At 35.1% G+C, this 19161-nt stretch overlaps 1 protein-coding gene and 1 long non-coding RNA gene across 3 annotated transcripts; one reads left to right on the forward strand and one right to left on the reverse strand.

The window, feature by feature from the left end:
- Window positions 1-1620: 1620 nt before the first annotated feature.
- On the reverse strand, window positions 1621-10109 carry LOC121234218 (diacylglycerol kinase 1). Of its 2 annotated transcripts, none has more exons than XM_041130076.1 (9): window positions 9611-10109; window positions 9176-9239; window positions 7040-8528; window positions 5865-6228; window positions 5141-5217; window positions 3947-4066; window positions 3126-3290; window positions 2469-2606; window positions 1621-1989 (listed from the first exon to the last, which is right to left on the reverse strand). In XM_041130076.1, the coding sequence occupies exons 3-9, from the start codon at window positions 8210-8212 to the stop codon at window positions 1840-1842; spliced, it is 2187 nt and encodes a 728-aa protein (XP_040986010.1). In that variant the 5' UTR covers window positions 8213-8528; window positions 9176-9239; window positions 9611-10109; the 3' UTR covers window positions 1621-1839. The 2 variants fall into 2 exon arrangements, with proteins under 2 accessions (XP_040986010.1, XP_040986011.1); XM_041130077.1 differs by lacking the exon at window positions 9611-10109 and adding an exon at window positions 8936-9023 and having other exon boundaries at window positions 9176-9583.
- Window positions 6970-17865, forward strand: LOC121234261. Its single transcript, XR_005934352.1, has 3 exons — window positions 6970-6981; window positions 10227-10231; window positions 17783-17865. It is a non-coding gene; the product is annotated as an uncharacterized LOC121234261 (long non-coding RNA).
- The last annotated feature ends 1296 nt before the right edge of the window (window positions 17866-19161 follow it).

Below are 19161 nucleotides of genomic sequence, written 5' to 3' on the forward strand. Positions count from 1 at the left end.
CTATTTAATTATAAAATTTTAAAAGTTTATAGATAATTAATATCTAACTAGTTGATATTTATCCATAATAACAATATATTATATACCTATAGAAATAATTAATACATACACATAATATGATAACATATATCTATTTCATATATGGTTCCCACATATTAGTATATGAAATTATTAAATCTTATCAACTAATTATTGTACAAATTATAAAATATAACTATTAAATATATTCAATATATAGACATAAGTAATTAGGTTACATATTATATATTTAATTATAAAAGTACTATGCTCATATTATTAGCTAATACATATATATATATGTGTGTGTGTGTGTGTGTGTGTGTGTTTGTTTATGTATATATACATAGGTGTATATATATATTTATCAATATATGAATTAACTTTAATCAAGTCAAGTTAACGAGTCGACTCGGACATAAACAAGCAGACCTTAACTAGTCTTAGCTGAGTCGAGTCAAGTTTTGTCGAATATGTGTCATTTACAAATCGACCAGGTATCTACTTTCATGTACGAGATTTTTTTTTTTTTTTTTTTCACGAGTCAAGTTTGATTCAAGTTTAACCGGACGAGTACTGAGAAGGTTATTGAACAGACTAATTCATAAACAGCTCTAGGCCCACCGATGTCCATACACAACATTCTTGAACGAGCAAGCCACATTATAATCCCCATACAATCTTCTAACTTTGCCACTACTCTTTTATTTCACGTCACTAAGATGCCTCCCGATGCTTCACTGGATGATAAATAATGCCACCCTACTTGCTTACAACACCACAAGCTCCTAATAGTGCTAATGAGGATAAATTCCAATTTCTTTTCTTGTAAATAAACGACTTTTCTTGTAGACAAACGATGTCCACTCTCCAACTAGGTAATTGGTTTCTAATTTTGAAACACTTTTCCTTCTCATTCAGGGCCCTCACATTCCATAAAACAGATCTTCCACAGTTAGAACTCCTCTTCTACTCCATGGTTGACTGTCCAGTTGAGCCTTTTTAATTCTCTTGCTCTCTTATTTGCTGAATTGATCTCATTTGATGAGCTAGAGTGAGTCTATCCAGCCTCTATAGCTGCAAGGAGAGCTATAAATTGATCCTCAAAACCATCACACAACATCCCCACACAATGTTAAATCTCCTGGATGTTGCTTTCTTGGGTGCTTCACAATATACCTCTTCACTGACCAGAGGATTTGCTTGCACCTCACCCACCCCATCCGAGGATTGCTCTCCCTCGACCCCATCCAAATCATACACGACCACGGCTTTGTCTAGGATTTCCCTTTCCTCCATATTACCCACTTCAGAGGCTTTTCTAGTCGTATGAATAGGACCAAATAAGGCTTTGAAATATACAGTTGAGAACAAAGTACATATATCCTTCCATATAATAACCCTAAAAAAGTAGAATTTCTCCCTACCCTATTACATCTTTCCATTCAAGTATAAAACATGCTTTCTTACAGCCAAATTGCGTTAATGCCTTTATTTCTCGACCCAATAATGAATTGCCTTCCCATCTCTCAAACAGTTGAAGCCAGAAGAGTACAGAGCATTGGATGTTAGTTCGCATCTCATCCAGGTCAAGCACAAAAATTTTGAGGAGAGAATTATAAGGGCTTCTTCTATTGATGCTAAACAAAGGTTCATTTACAGCATGCCTCATGTAGAAGTAGCAATTTCTTAACCACAAGCTATCGCATCGGCAAAACAGATATAAGCGGTTACACAAAACATGCAACACACCTTAATTAACAATAAGCACTCAAATCAAAACCCTAATTACTTACCGGGGGACCTAGTAAGAAAAAAACTCTAGGACAGCCTCAGCGCCATTTCTTGTAGGAGAGCTCGCTTCTGCGAGGCATTAATTATGTGATTTGTCTCAGCATTCTCGAGCACATCAGTGATAATGGCAGCCGCATGACCAAGAGGTTCCTCAGCCACCCTCTTCAACATGAAGGCCTGCAGAGTCCTAAGTAATTAGTAAAACAGCCAAAGAGTTTTTGAGTACCGACAAGCAAAGCTTTTGAGCAGATATTATTTGAAAAATTATATACCAAGACATGATTTGGCTATCAGATCAAAGAAATACTGGGAAAGTAAAAAAGATGACAGATCTTGCAAAATCGACAAATTTCAAATAGATTTAGAGCAAAATCTGAAAGAATAATATTCAGTGTAGAAGAAGAAACGCTAATAACTAAAACATTTCGTTCATTTTTTTTCTTTTGTTATAATGACCTGTAAATTATTTTAATTAGATCATTGAAAACAATTGTGGAAAAATGTTTCATAAAAGATTTTAAGGATCTCAGTGATTTTAATTAATGAATATCAGAAATAAAGAGCAGATTATGAAGATTGAATAATTGCAAATTATAATCTGAAACTATCTAATGGAATAAGGTGTGCGCGCATATGAGAGAGAGAGAGAGAGAGACCTGGCCATGATGAGATATTACCAATGTACAAGGATACTGAAACCAAGGCTCCCCATCAATTTGAACGGGTAATCCAGCTAAGAGCTGTATCTTAATTGTTTGCCCTTGTGCAAGTCTTCGAGCACGAGAAAGCCCAACCTGTTCCCAGACAAATAACCAATTCAGAGGCATTTCACAAGATATAAATCTAAAAATGCAGCCCCAGTTGTTTTCTCAAGAACTTGGATCCATGTCAAACTCATTTTATATGATCAAATTAAGTAATGTTTGTGTACGGAGCATCGAGCTATATTGGAAAATGAAATGTAGAAGGTGCAAGGGCAATTGGGTAATCTCCTACTCTGCCAAAAAGGACAATGGCTCCAATTACAGGTTAAATATTACAAAACCAGATTCTTTATATCTTCTTAGCAGGATGAAGAGTGCTGTCGTGAAGTCATTAAACTTTACTCAAATTCCCAATTAAATCCTCATGTTTTATCAGCTAGGACACGTAAAGGTTAACATGTTCCTTTAATTTAAAAAAAAAAAAAAAAAAACTCGATTTGATGACAATAAATCAAATGCATGCTCAATCTTATACAGTAGGTGATAGAACTTATTCAAAACGCTCCAAAACAGGTCAAATAAACGTGTAAATATAAGAAACCAGTTTACCTGAAGCTTCCCCAGGTGCCATGTCCCCGATATGCTCACAACCTCAAGTATCTTATCATGCATAGATTGTGGATCAAAATTATCATAACTTTCATCCTCATTTTGCCATAGATCTACACCACCCATGTAGCTCCCAATGTTGGCAACAAGTACACCTTCTGCATCCTGCAAAGATTCAAACCCAATCATATAATTAAACACAGGAGCTATGGGAAGATTTTAAACTTTCAGTCCATACTCTACTCAGGATTGAAAATTATTTAAATGAGTATATTTTAGCACCAATCACGGAAGCTTAAGGATAACTCAGGGTTGGTAGCTACAAGGAGAAAAGAAAGGATGAAAAGAAAACGAGTAAAATGGCCAGGAAAAAGTGAAATATGCTAACAAAGAAGGTGGAGAACAAGAAGCATATGCTCCAACCTCTGATCATTTTTATCAACCAATTGTGACAATCATAGAAATATCTAAGTTATTTATTCATAAGCAGAGGGAAAACTGCAAAAAGAAAAGAGCTAACAGAGTAATTCACAGAAATTATTACGATTGCACCTAATGATAAATTTACAGACTCAAAATATCCAGCATTTTCTTGGTTGACAAGTAATCCATGCACCCTAGCAGGTCATTTACTTCATGAACCAACAACCAGGCCGTGCGAGGAGATGCCATTTCAGTTGAATATCATTAGCTGACAGCACCCCAGATTTAAAAATCATAAATATTTGGAATTCATTTATGATGCCAAAGCTTATCCAAAAGCCCAATCAGCATGGTGACGAGTTCTTAAATGGTTCAACACAAAAATGATTCTAACCCACCTCAGGAACTTCAACCTCAACCCCATCCACCTCAACACGAACTTCAAAAGGAAAATCAGCAAATGTCCTATCCATTATACTCTTAGCGCCCTCTCTTGCATAAAGAACTTTATTCATAAACTGCACATTGGGAATAAGAATTACACTTGGATAAAATAACCTGAAGACCAAACAATAATTTCAACAATATAAAAAAGAAAAAAAAAGCATAATCAAGCAGAACCTTTTGAGTAAAAAAAATCAAAAACTAAAATAAAAGGGAACTATAGTAAGACAGTGGTCTATCCTGGATAAAGTGTGATGTTAGTATATTACTTTTTTGAGCATAAAAAAGTGACTTTTTTGCCCTTCCTTTCTAAGAATGTACAGAATCTATAGACTTGAGTCCTTGCTATTTCATGAACCAGGTACGCTGGTCAACAGACTTTGATAATGCATCAAAAACAAAACTTTGTATTTCTCTTTCTCTTTCTTTCATTTCTTTCTTCCTTCCTTCCTTTATTTTATTTTATTTTAATTTTTTTTTTTTTGGGGGGGGGGGGGGGGGGGGTTGTTAACATCATTAATTGACATGCTCAACAAGAAAGAGTTCCTGAAAATTATAAAAGATTAAAGAACTTAGATGTTTTGAAAATCTGAAATCAAGTATTTTGCAGAGGATATAGCTACTAGCATAATGCGCTTATATTCTCCAAATAATTTTATATATAGGTTGCACTAAAGCCAAAAGATTCTTGTTATGTGTAAGGAATGAAATTTCAAAGAAACTTGAAGAATTACTTATTTAGGTAAGTTATTGAATGTAATAAAATATCTCGCACGCTTAAAACCAGAGAAGTACATTCCTTTCCCTACACAAGGTATTCTAGACTCAATTTTAAGAGAACGTTAGGTTTGGATAGTAAGTTGAGATGAGATGAGTTGAGATGAAAGTTAAAAGTTAAATAAAATATTGTTAGAATATTAGTTTTTAATATTATTTTTCTTTTGGAATTTGAAAAGGTTGAATTGTTTATTGTCTTTTATGTGGGAATTTGTGAAAGTTGTAATGATGAGATGAGATGAGATAAAATAGGTTGAGAGTGTTTCTCAATCCAAACCTAACTATCTGAACTTTATATAATTATAGTATATGAAAATGAAAAGATCAAATACTAAGCATTAAGGACTTATTGTACTTCAAATTTAACTTACTTGGTTATAGAACTTCTCTGGATTTTCCTCCCGCAGATTATGAATGTCCAGAGCAACCTTCGCGTCACACCCAACACCTGTAAATAATGCTTGCACAAATTGGTCACCAAATGCATGAGAATATCCAAGATAGTACACTGAGTTCTCCATAGATGGGAAAATATAGCTGTATACTCATGCAGGGAGTAGAGCTAAATGTCAATGGACCCACCCATGAATCATACGCCAACTTTACCCATCAATCAACCAATATAGTAAGTTCAATTTAATAAGTCAGTTTACAGAAATCAACAAAAATATAAGTAGCAAGATAACATGATTAAGTTTGCAACTAAAGGTAGATCATGTAAACCCAGAAATACAACAATTACAAATCCATAATGAAAACAAAGAAAGCTCATGGTATTTGTTCCAGCATTTATTTTTCCTTTTAAGCATTTTGATTAAAGCTGATAGATTTTTTACCCAACCCAACAAAGTGACCTCAGAAACCAGCAGTTGGCAGGATCAAAGAAGTGAGTCGAGCAAATTAATTTGATACTTGCCAAATCTCAAGTTGACAATCTATAAATTCAAGTAAAATGTTGAACTTCAAATGCCTAAATCAGGTATACAACATTTCTGAACCAAAAATTTATCATCTGTTCCAAGGGGACACTTATCTCTACTGACAAGTATGCTAGGTAACTGAAAAAAACTATATAAATAAAAAAGCCTAACATACCAAGATAGTTGTTCATAAATTTTGGTGAGAGCTGCTTTCCTTCTTTATTTAAAATTGCTACCTTCCAACGGTCTAGAATAGTTACTGCAGCGTGTTCTATGTGGTTTAACACTGTACAAAGGCCTCCTTGCCTCTCCACTGAGCCCAAACCACCTCCCCAAGAAAGGACCCTGGCCAGATCATTTCCAGTCCCAGCAGGAAGAATCGCAACCGGAGGAGGAGAAACAAAATTTTGCTTGTCTATGGTATTCAACACCCAACCAACAGTACCGTCTCCCCCGCATATAAGAACTCTAAAGTGAGGCACCTTTCTAAATAAATAAAGACCCACCTCTGGACCCTCTGTTGAGCTCAACTCAAAAACCTAAAAGAATGTGTACCAAAAACAATGATGATAAAAATCAATTGATTAAAAACATTAACAATTATAACAATAAAATTACAAAGTGAAAACACATCAAAGTTTTGTTAGGGGGCCACAAAAGTGTATCCTGAATAGTCCAAGTTGATCAATTTATGCAACACCAAAGAAGCTAACCATATAATGAATCATTCAATTTCCACTCACTCACTAAAAAAAGCGATTTCACCCAGATGATAGTATATAGGTGCTTTAGCTTTCATGATTCCAATCAATTGATACCATATGTGAGGATCTTGACCAAACTAGCAGCTATTTTCCCCCTGGTAATATCAAAGTGTACACCCTCATATGATAATGCAGGTTAAAGTCATGTCACAGTTCACACCACCTCAAATGTGGAATGTTGTCCAATGTTCATACATCATACACCGAGGTTTTTTTTCTCTGTAAAATCCCATTATTTTAACAAAAATGTCAGTTTGACAGACAAATGAATAATTTCAATGGTTTATATACTTAATAATAGCTTTAACATTGATATACTGCATATTAATTATTCAATAAACTACGTTGTGCATCATTTTCTGTGTCTAACAAAATACTACCACTAAGAAAAAACAGAGTCCACTGAGGCTCTCATTCATAATGTTTCTCAAAAAGCTCGATCTTGGCCAAAATCTCAGGAGAAAAGTTATTCCAAAAGCATTAAGGTGATACGTCCAGTTCTACTTGTTCAGGGAGAGGAAATAACAAGTTTATGCCTATACAAAAAAGTAAGGATCTGAGGGACAGTGTGATTGAGAAAATAAACCTGAACAGGATTCAAAAGCATATTTAATCGTCGTGCAAGTGAATCCCCATGCTGAGCCCCACTCTTCTTGTTGATGAAAACTAACAACGGCCTTGCATCTGGAGGCAAATCAATCAACTCATACCTCTGTTTCATCCTTAATACCTGAGACTCATCCTTCTGATTGATTGAAGAACTTCTTTTGTAACTGGGCTTTGAATCCAGTTTATTATCTACATGACCATTTTGGTGTTGAACCTCCATATTCGTACTAACATTACCATTTTCATCCATTGCATGAGAACCATCATTTGTTTGATGAGTATCGGCAGTGCTTTCTGTGGAAATGTCCCCAGTACTACCACTATTTCCAGTTTCAACAGAGGATTCATTTCCATGCTTGTACTTCTTGCTCTGACTCCGTATAGTTGCACGCACTGAAGATGCTATCTCATTGGCTCCATGAGTAAGCGAGCTTAAAAAGCCACCTGCAGATGTCAGGTTTAACTTCTTAACATAGAGTGGTGATAGAATCAACCTTCTGAATGGCCCTAAATCGCATACATCACCATTTTCATTAGACGACATATTACTGTGGCAATCTACATGTACCAGTCTTTGACACCACATGCAACACCATATAGGGGATCCACCAAGGAAAGACCCACTACATGGTTCCTCACAGTAGCTACAAAAAGCAGCTCCATCAGGCTGATCTGTAATCTCTGCCCAACGAACAGCCCACTGGTGCATCACACGCTCATATCCAATCATAGATACACATTTACAATCCTTAGGTGCGCTGGAGGAGCAGCTTAAATGTGCTGCCACACCACAAATGTCACAACGGTGAATAAAACTGTCTGAAGTTGCCATAGGCCCCAGAGTTTGAGAAGGGTATGTGGACTTCAAGCAGACACAACAACTTAAATTTTTTCCACGAGATACAGATTCTAGAATCCAAGCATGAGGAGTTACAGGCACTTTGTGCCTTGCCTTTGGATTTTTCTTTGACCTGGCTATGGCTTTCATCCAACTTAGATTGATGTTTCTCCTCCACTGAAAGGCCGTATAGGCAATTGTCAAAATTCCAACTAGGGCAGCAATAAAAAAAGATATAATGAATAGCCGATCCGTTGGATTCTTGTTGTTCCAAATGGGAAGTAACATCTCAACATCTCTGAATTCATCCATTTCTCCACCAAATAAAAAGCCAACTGAATCACTATAACAACCTATTTATATTTCGGCCAATAGAATGCCATCATGAGCACCAAACTTGAACCAGCTTCCACACCAGATTCACTGTCCTACCAATTAACTGATTGTGCCATAAAGAGTCCAACAACGTGGTGAAAATATGCTACTCAAAGCAACAATAGTGTTCAAACAAAGGGTGCTTTTCTCAGGCACGGATTCCTCCAAAGCACCTGCTGTCAATCCCAATGGTGGCAACCATGAAATCCTATGTGTCGATAAGCATTTGGAGCCCAAGCTGACATCCACATACCTGTAGAATACTTGAGTTACGCCAGTAATAACTTTCAGTGACAAATGATTCACATTAGTTGCAAATTTCTTTCAAGTTGAAATTTATGGCCAATAATCAATTTATAAGTTATAAATTCTTAAACATAAAAGCTAATAGTGTTCACAGCTTCAGTGGCATTACAGGATATATCTAATAGTTTCACAGCATACAAGAATGGTGCATTCCTTTCAATCACATACGAAAACTATGTCAACCTTAAAACACAAGTGCTCCTTTTGGTTGGTGAGAATCTTGCAAAAAATAAAAACAAAAATGAGGTCTAAACTTTGGATCGCTCAGATTGCAAAGAAAACCAATGCCTAAATTCCTAACCGACCCTAATAAAACCACACAAGTTAGAGCAATGGGATCTAACCGTTACTCACAGTATATTAGGGCAAGCTTTGCAGCTTTAGGAAAACAAAGCAACAGATAAGTCAGACTCGAAACTTGCCCTTTCTTTCCTCTCCGTTTCTCCACAAACAAACAGAAAATTCGAAAGGAAATAATAAAAAAAATGGGAAAATTCGTATAAAAATCAATAAGAATACGATTAATTAATTAAACACCTACTTGACAAGGAATTAAATATATATATTTATATATAAAGAAGAAGAGGAACTTACAGCAACGCACAATGACTCAACGAGAGGGATGGATCGGGTCGATCAGAGCAAACCCTCGGTTGATCTAGAAACAGAAAGCGCAAACTTAGTAGTCATTAGACAGACGAAGAGAGAGATTCGAAGCAAAACCAAAATCCAAATCCAATATTTATTTTTTTTTCCTTTTCCTCTGTTTGAAATTAAAGTAATAATAACTTTAAATTTTCAACTTTTGTTTTTTCCCTCTCCGCTCGCTTTTGGAGATTCTTGTAGACACCGCAAGCTGGCACATCGAATAGATACGAACCGAATCGACTTTCCCCAGAAAATATATATTAAGTAAACAAAAAAAAAAAATAGAGTTCTTGGGAGGGATCCACGCGGCGGACAGCCAGACCATTAGGGTGGCGAGCGTCCTTTTGTGGGACCCTAAACTTGCTTTTTAGAGACTCGTACCGTACGCGCAATATACAACATAAGACGAGCCCATGCTTTCCCTACCGTCGCTTCCATAGAAAGCTTTGGGATGTTCGAACACGGCTTTCATCAAGCAGATACCACCCACAACTTTGCTCCACCTACTACTGGGTACCTGCTTTTTGTCCTTGCCGAAGTACTGAGCCGCTTTGATTTGCTTTCTCTCTAAACGTGTTTTCCCTGCCACCAAAATCCAGCCTTTCTTCTGTGCATGTACAATTAATCTCTAAAGAATTTCTTTCGAATTATACAGATGGTAATTGCTGAAAGATCAACAAACCCAGCTAGCAAGCAATTGCTTCACCCACGACAGTCAACCACGAATCTTTATGCTCACACCCATTTTATTTTTCGGTTTTTATGACAATTTTGAGGGAGGCTTTTGCCATACTCTTGCTATATCTCTAGAGAAGGAACATTCCCGCAAAATATGGCTTAAGATTTTCAACAGCTTTTACAGGCACAGAGGGTCTGAAACAATCCAATGTTTAAATAAATTTTCTTTTGTTTGCAGCAAGATATTACAGGTTTTCAACAGAACCATCTGCACTACCGTGCCGCTTGCAGCCTATGCTACAAGTGACCGCAAGTCTAGAAGTAGTGTTTTTTTTTTTTTTTTTTTTTTTTTTTTAATTCATATTTTTTTATATTTTTAAATATTTTAAAAATTATAAAAAATATATCAATGCATTAAAACTTATTTCGTAAAATAAAAAAAATCAAAATTTACTTAGCGGCCAAAGGAACGGTAACTATTGAACGGTATAGTAGTTTCTTTCTTAGAACTACCTTTTAATTTCCATGTCTTGCCAAACACACCTCCCTTTCAAATCAGCATCTAAGGTTGCATTTAGATATTGAATTGAATTAAGTTGAGATGATAAAATATTATTAGAATATTATTTTTTAATATTATTATTATTTTAAAATTTGAAAAAGTTAAATTATTTATTATATTTTATATTAAAATTTAAAAAAATTATAATGATGAGTTGAGATGAATTGATAACCAAACGAAACCTAAATCTTTAACTTGAACATTTTCCTCAAGTATTTTCACCGCGGACACTTGAATTGAATAGGTTTTTAGTGTCATTATCAAGTTATCCTTCTAAATTTATGTAAAATCTGTGTTTGGATATTAAATGTAGTTGAATTAAATTGAATTAAAATAATAAAATATTATTTTTTAATATTATTATTATTTTAAAATTTAAAAAAATTAAAATTTTTATTATATTTTATATTAAAATTTAAAAAAATTATAATCATGAATTGATATGAATTGAATTATTTTTTAAAGATTGAATTGTTATTGTAATTCATTACACATAATCTTGAGGAGTGTTCTGTAATATATAAACGTGTACGACAGGTGGCGTGATTTACATCAAATACTAGATTGAATATAAAAATAATTTTATATCGTCTCATTTTATTATTATAATTTTTTTAAATTTTATATAAAATATAATAATTAATTTAATTTTTTTAAATTTTAAAATAATAATAATATTAAAAAATAATATTTTAATATTATTTTATTCAACTTTAATTTTTTATTTCAATTCATCTCATTTTAATTCATAATCCAAACTGAATCTTAAAATAAATCAACAGAATTTACATCAAATATTTCGGACTGTATTTGGATGATTAACTCATCTCAACTCATCATTATAATTTTTTTAAATTCTAACACAAAATATAATAAATAATTTAATTTTTTTAAATTTCAAAATAATAATAATATTAATATTAAAAAATAATATTTTAATAATATTTTATTATTTTTACTTAACTCAACTTAACCCACTTTAAGATAAAAAGGCAACGAGAATTACATCCTTCTCCTTTTCCTGGTAAGATCAACTATCTGGTTTTCAGCATTTAACCTCCTACATGCCCCCTCTAGCTGAACGGAGGTAAAGCTTGTGCTTCGGAAAGTGAGGCCGAGCTGATGTCAGTGGCTTATTCAGCAGATGTGCAAGTTCGTCTTTATTTGAAGGAAGGAAAATGTTGGTGTATTTTGACCGCCCAGCTTTGTTACCTCATTTTTATCGTTTATATATTTAATATTTTTTTTTATTTTTTTATTTAATAATTAAGAAAGTAATTTTTAGTATATTAATATAATTTATTTATTTTTTAAAAATATTTAAAAATGTTTAAAAAATATGAAAAGAAAAAGAACAAAAAAATAAAAAATAAAATTTGTATTAGTGGGCACGCCCAGTAGTCAAAGTTGGGCAACACATTAGCATCACTCTTGAAAGAAACCAAACTTTCAGAGTGTCCAAAAAACTCTCTCAAGAGCAAAATGAGAATCCAATTCTACATGCTTGGTGCGTCCATGGAAACTGGATTTGCTGGTGGCATTTATCGCACCAAAGTGTAGGAGGCTTATGTTGGAAAATACAAGTTCTTTAAACAATGATTGTGAAAGGATAACAATAACCTAGACCAATATGACATTCATAAGCTAGTCTATTGAGTGACATTCAACATGAGGAAAGTGCGAAAAATGAGATAAGGAGACAAAGGTTGAGGAAAGAAAAGCAAGGTATCAGAGGGAAATGATCGACAAAAAGGGAAAAGATAGAGAAGAGGATCAGGCACCCAAAAGGGGATAACGAAGTAACATAAATCTGAATTCTTCTCCAACCACTGACAGAGGTTCAATATAAAGGATCGTATCAACTAAAGAAGAGGGGGTCTCTCCTAGACTTCTTCTGGGCAACTCCACGAGAGAGCTTTTTCAACCACCAAACGAGAAACTCCAGCTTTATTATTATCTAGCCAAAGGGGTTCATCGACCATCATTTGTACAGTGAGTTATGAGAGACTATAAAATACTCTCATTATAATGTATTTGCTTTCCAAACGACTCGTGGACATAGGTCTTACGCTGAATCACGTAAATCTGTGTCTCATTCCCTATTTATATTTATTGCATTTATTTTTTATTTGTTGTTATGGACTTACATATGGGCACCGTACTGCTCTCTCGAACTTCCATCGTGGGCTCCAAATGACCTCGATCAAGACTCAAATCGTCACCGTGGGTCGGGAATGATTCTTTCTCTATTTTTTAACTTGTTCCTACAAAACAAGTCTTAACAGATTGGATCGAAATGAACTCAACGGTAGCATTTGCGATGGCACTGTACTCAGACTTTGTGGTTGACCTCACCACGATAGATTAACCAACCTAATCAGCATTTGTGTATGTGACTAAAGTAGGTGAACCGCTTGATGCAAGCAACAGTCCATGATTAGTAGACACCCTTAGGTACGAAGGATGCGTTCATTGCCCCATATAAAATAAACATCAATTCCTACTATACATTGATGACTTAGAGATAGACCCCCATATTAGTTCTCAGGTTACACTAGTTCCTCTTTCTAATAATCCACCTCATTTCCTACATTTACACCAAAACTGTGAAACTATATTAGGACTGTCACATTGAAATTTTGAGAAACTTTTAATTATAACTCAAGATAGCAACTAATAATTCAAGTAATGACGATCAATATAACAAAATGAACTTTGAAATAAATAGAATGAAGGTCATACACATTGAGGCGCTAGCCTCTGCGCAAATAAGTATTCATAGAAGTGTAATTGGTTTGGTTGGTTCATGGGGGGATTTTCGGGCCGAATCGAAAAATTTCGGTCCACCCATTTTCCACACACCAGACTGATTACATCTATAGACCGGACCAAATCATTATCTATTGGTCCAATTCGGTCCAATGCAAAATGAGCCAACATACAAAAAAGCCCAAAATTACATTTTAATATTTATTTTGGCCCAACATACAAAAAAACCCAATATTTTTCTTTCATTTTCTTTTTTTAGCAAATAAATTAAATGATAAAAAGTATATAAAATAATAAAATTAAAATTAAGTGAGCTCTTTAATGTGAATGATCTAATTAACTCATTAATAAAATTATTAATTATAATTATGTTAATGATGTTACTAACTTAGTACTTAATACTCAATAGTATGTGTATGAATTATGTTAATTAATACATAATAACAACCTATGTTAAAATTTTAATATTTTAATTATGATTAATGAATAATTGGTCTATGGATATTTTATACTTGTAACTTATGTATCTTACAAAAAATGTACCTAATTATTTTAATTAGGTGTAGATATTAGCTAACTAGAGTATGTATCATTGCATATAATGTTATTATTTGTCATATAATATATTAGTTAATTGTCAATAGCATATTAGTAAATATTTAATATTGCATTTAACATAAATGGTCAATGATCATAATTTAGATGAAAATTACATACTTAAGTTATACAACTACTATATAATTTAGTATTTTGGTCGATTCGGTCCTGTCCAAAAAAATCATAACATGGGATCAGACAGAAAATCGGACTTTTGCAAACTAATGGACCAAGACCGAACCATTAGTGTTATCGGTCTAGTCTAGACCGATCAGAACCGTTCGATCTAATTGGTTTTCTTGCTTGGACCGATTAACTTACATCCCTAAGTATTCATAAAATAGAGAAAAGTTATCAAGCATCTAATGCTCAACACATCACTTAATATAATTATCCCAAACCTCAGGTTCATTCAACAACATGAAAGCCATCTTACCAACCATTTCCATTTGTTAACGTGTGTATCGATTGCATATATGACTTTGTAACGAGCAACGCTTGACTTTGTGCCCATCCTTGACCACGACGTCCTCTAGCCTCTGTAAGTCCAGAGTCCATGGTTTCGACTTGAGAGTGTTACCATCTCGCCTGAAACCGCTGTCGTTTCCTGTCATTTAATTCTTAGATGCTTTAAACTAATCATAAAAGCTCCACTAAGATAATGCCCCTTCTTGACTTAAGGTCGTGACCCACTCACACACCTACATACTCCTCTTAAAACAAAAAATTAAGTTCTTTTTACAAAATAACATCAACCCTTTAACAAAGATAGCCAGTAAATCATGGTGGGGGTATTATGCATGTGGTAAAATATCAAAAGAATGAGGATGAAGACATAGTAGATCCTAACACGACATACTCATAGTCATTAACCAACATTGCTAGCCTTGTCGTAGGGACGAACCTACCTTGATAGCTTTCATTGAAATGCTTCTTGATAATTTGGCCTCCCTTGGTTCCATGTAGACTTTAACTTTTTGAAAGCATGAGAGTATGAGCTTCGCTGCAGAGTTGGGGTTTTTTGCCTTCTCTTAAGGATAAGAGCAAATAACATAGGGGGAGGGAGAGAGAGAGAGAGAGAGAGAGAGAGATCACCAAAATCTTGGAGATTTGAGTGTGTGGAAGAAGATTGACGGTACAACACTTTATATATGGAGAGATTTGAATCTCACGGGCCACACAATTCTCGATGTAGGTTGGTAGGTGATTCAATGATCCTCAATTGTCCAAGTGTATGTCGGACGGAAGAGGTGACAGAGAATGCAAAGGATATGCTTTGCGTGCTTCAAAAATTCAGCCAAAGAAATGGAAAGCTTAGTTTAACATTGGTGAATGCCGCCCACGTGTTGGAAAGCTCCTATGCATGGTCGGGTGTATTTGAGTTTGTGATCCTCCTTTCCCATGTGTGCTTCATACTCTTTGTAGAAACACCATTTGGTCTTGTCTCTTGTAAGGGCACCTGCTACTATCTAAGTGCTCCTAAACTCCTTCCAGTATTCCTTATTGACTTTCATACTTCTGCATCTTAGCCAAGATTTTAGGGAGACGAACGTATCTCGATATTTGCTTCCTATTTATGGTATTTTTTGTGAACTTCCCACTCATTTCCCTTTGCTCACCCTGATTTCTTTACTTGCTCCCAAATTTGATCACATTGCATATTGCCCGTCTTAATTTTGCTCGCCTAGTACTAATATCACATGCCCTTTGGTCCCCTTGCCTTTTCTTGCCCGACTTGATGCTTGCTTCATTCACTTGTATCCCTTTTACTTGAACCTTTGTCCCCCATGGCCTTTCTTTGCGCTTAAGATGATGAATCTTCGACTTAGTCTCGCTTTGCCCGTGGCCTCGTATGTAGGCAGTTCATACCTTTGCATGGTGAGGTTCTCAAAGAAATAGTCCAAACTTAACAAAGTGAGTTTCAATACCCATCAAATAGCGTAGAGCGCCGAAATCCTTTAGAGCAAGTCAAAGCCAAGAGAATTGATATTGAGCTCAATGCACCACGGTCCAAACCTATTAGTATAATGTCATTGACTTACACAAGTAGTTTGTGAGAGATGATGCTTTGTTGATGAACAAGGAGGTGTTTGGTTTGGAGTTCATGAATCCAAGGGCAAGGAGTTTGTCATTGAGACGATAATACCATGCTCGGAGCTTGCTTTAATCCATATATGGCTTTGTATAACTTGCAAGCATGATGAGGCATTTAAGGATATCTATAACCTAGTGGTTGCTGCATGTACACATCCTCACGAAGAAAAGCACTCTAACCATCTACTTGATGGATTGTCTAGTTGTAAGAAATAGCATGGGCAATAACTAACCGAATGGTGCATAACCACTGGATTGAAGGTTTCTTGGGAATCAATCCCAGCTTGTTGATGGTATTCCTTGGAAACAAGACGCGCTTTGTATCGGTCTATGGAACTATTTGGTGACTGCAACCAACCATGTTCGTAGAAGGAGTGGGATGAACGAGAGATAGGTGCCATATTAAAGTAAATAAAAAATGGGATTGTTATGTAATTCACCACACATAATTGTGAAAATTATTTTGTAATATATAGACATATTCAAAGTAGATGGTGCTTTACATCAAACTCTAAGATTAACTCATAACAAAGTTTACATCAAATTCCTTATGACTGAGTTTTCCTTATTAGTATGTCTACGAATACATCCACGATGATAGTGTATTTTAGAATGTTGTCATATTCTGGAATATTCTTAGAACATAATATTTTATCATTAAACTTTGGTTGTATTTGCATTTATGTCCTGATTGTATTTCCTCATTTTTCATGGACCCTATTCAACTATAAATAGGCCTTTCTTGTATATTACAAATATATATTTGAATATATAAAATTTTCTCATATACAGTTTTCTACATGGTATTAGAGAATATATGATCTCGGTATCTTTCATAAAATCGTTTGTGTTTATGCTCCACATTTCTATTAGTAGGCGTGTTCATTCACTTTGCTATTTACATAACAAATCATGTCTACTTTGACAATTATTTAGCAATTGACAATTGTAGATTTTTAAACACCAGTTATTTTCCTTTTCAGTCTGATTTTTCTTATATCAAAACATCAATCGATTGTATGAGTTTTCGTTAGGGTTTCTATGCAAACCTCACTGCCTTCCGGCCTCTAATGCGCCCCCATGTGCCACCCAAATTATCGGTGCACTAATCCATGCACCAAACTCCTCATTTAGAACTCAGACCACTTGCCCCAACCCTTCTTTGGCCTAACCAATCTCAAGTAAGCTCGTCTTCCTTTTACCCATCTATTTTTAACAGCTCATTTTCTTCCCTTAAGGTCGTATCTATCTCAGGCTAGCCAACCCATATCTTAAGCCCAATCGTCAAACCCATTTTGCTACCACCTTATTTGTTCAATACCCGTCACATGTTCGCCATGTCATCATTGACCGTCGTTGTTGACCGTTGACCAATAAAAATGTCCCAAAAACTTTTCAATATTGATAATATTGTCCATTTCATTGAGAATATCTTATATGACTCTTATTATAATATGTAGGCTTCAAATATGGAAGTTTTTCTTCGAGGGCACAAATTGTGGCGTTTTGTCTCTGATGATATTCTTACTCCTAAGCAACATGATGGTGAAAGTATTGAAGCTTTTACATGCCTTCTTGAAGATTGGCATAGTCTGCGTTATAAAATTCTTTATTGGTTTATAAACACTTTTGTTCCATCCATTCACAATTTGCTTTCAAAAATTGGAAACTCCAAAGTTGCTTGGGATTTCCTTGCTAAATGCTACAATTGTATTTATGATGCTTCTCTGCAGTTTTAACTTGAGACTAAGTTTTTTTTTTTTTAATAGTAACTTGAGAATAAGCTTTATCAAATGTGTCAGGAATCAAGTTAGTATATATGACACCTTGTCCCTCGTGTAAAGGTCCTGGAGAGATTGCGTTTGGGTAGTGTGGTGAACTCAGATATTCTATGAATAGTAGTGAAAAAAGTAATGATAGAATATTAAATAATAGTGAATAGTAGGTGAAAAGTAATAATAAACTAATGAATAGTAGTGGAGTATTCTAAAAATACTCTACTACCCTAACTAGCTAGACACCAACATGTGATACTCTGGGGGATTCTGCATCCCGACTATCAGGTGAGACCAATACGATACCACTCCACCTCAATCATTTACGAGGAATCCCTCTACCTATTTGAAACTCATGGCAACGTCCCACGGGACTGGGCACAGGGAACTTTGTCCCACCCCATGAAGATTAATGCATGATACACATACTCATAAAGATATAGATACACATACCGAGATCATGAATCATTGAAAAAGAGCAAACACATTCAAATTCTCAAAAATCAGGAAATGAACATAAAATAAACATAATGATCCAAAGTAGATTTATTCATGTCAGAAAAGGAGAAGAATAAAAAAAATGAAATTGCTTCTTACATACAATATTCACCCTCACATTCCTTAGTCTTGTCTTAGAAACTAACATACCTCTCTGCGTCGAGTTCACTACTCGATAGCATCTTTCCTTCCTTGCTCCCTCTAAAGATTTCGAGTGGACGAGATCTCAGGTGCCTACGATTATAAAAGTGAGATTTTGTACCATATCCAAATCCATTTTATAAGGCTGGACTATAAGACATCCTTCTAACACATCTTTAACTCCAGGTATGCTTGAATAGGAGTCCTTTGGCCTTGACTATCACACTGCAGAATGACAGAGACAGATGGTCAAGGCATGGACCACACTTCCCTACGGCTTACCAACTCCTCAGACCGTCCTTGAATGAGGGTCTTCCACGTAGTGTTGGGTTATACCTCTAGGTTCGGATGATATGACTTCTTGAGTCATAATTCCTTCAACAGATTCACTCTGGATGTGATCCTTCAGGTGGAGTGTGGGTTTTTGTGTATGATACTACCACTCTTCTAAGCATCTTCCATGTTGTTACGGAAAGCTCTCATACCTAACACATTCCGTCCTTGACTGTTGCTCGTCCTGGGTGAGTAACCTTTTCTCACCTTGGCAGCTCTTGTCTCATTAGAGTCACTGGCCTCTTCATCTTCTCGTTCTTAGCCACATGGTGGGCAAATTTTCTAGCTTTTCTACCATGGGGCCAAACACTCATCTCTACCTCACTTTAGGACATATATACCATGACGTCTACAAGGTGTTTGCTTTCCCACATATTGGTCTAGCTACACTTTACAACACCCGTAATAATTTTCTTCACCAACCAATAGAGTGTTCCTCATCTTTCTTTCCACTAAACCGCATTAGTGGTGTGTCCCTTTGCATT

The sequence above is a fragment of the Juglans microcarpa x Juglans regia genome, chromosome 6D (assembly GCF_004785595.1).
Source record: "Juglans microcarpa x Juglans regia isolate MS1-56 chromosome 6D, Jm3101_v1.0, whole genome shotgun sequence".
NCBI classification, from domain to species: Eukaryota; Viridiplantae; Streptophyta; class Magnoliopsida; order Fagales; family Juglandaceae; genus Juglans; species Juglans microcarpa x Juglans regia.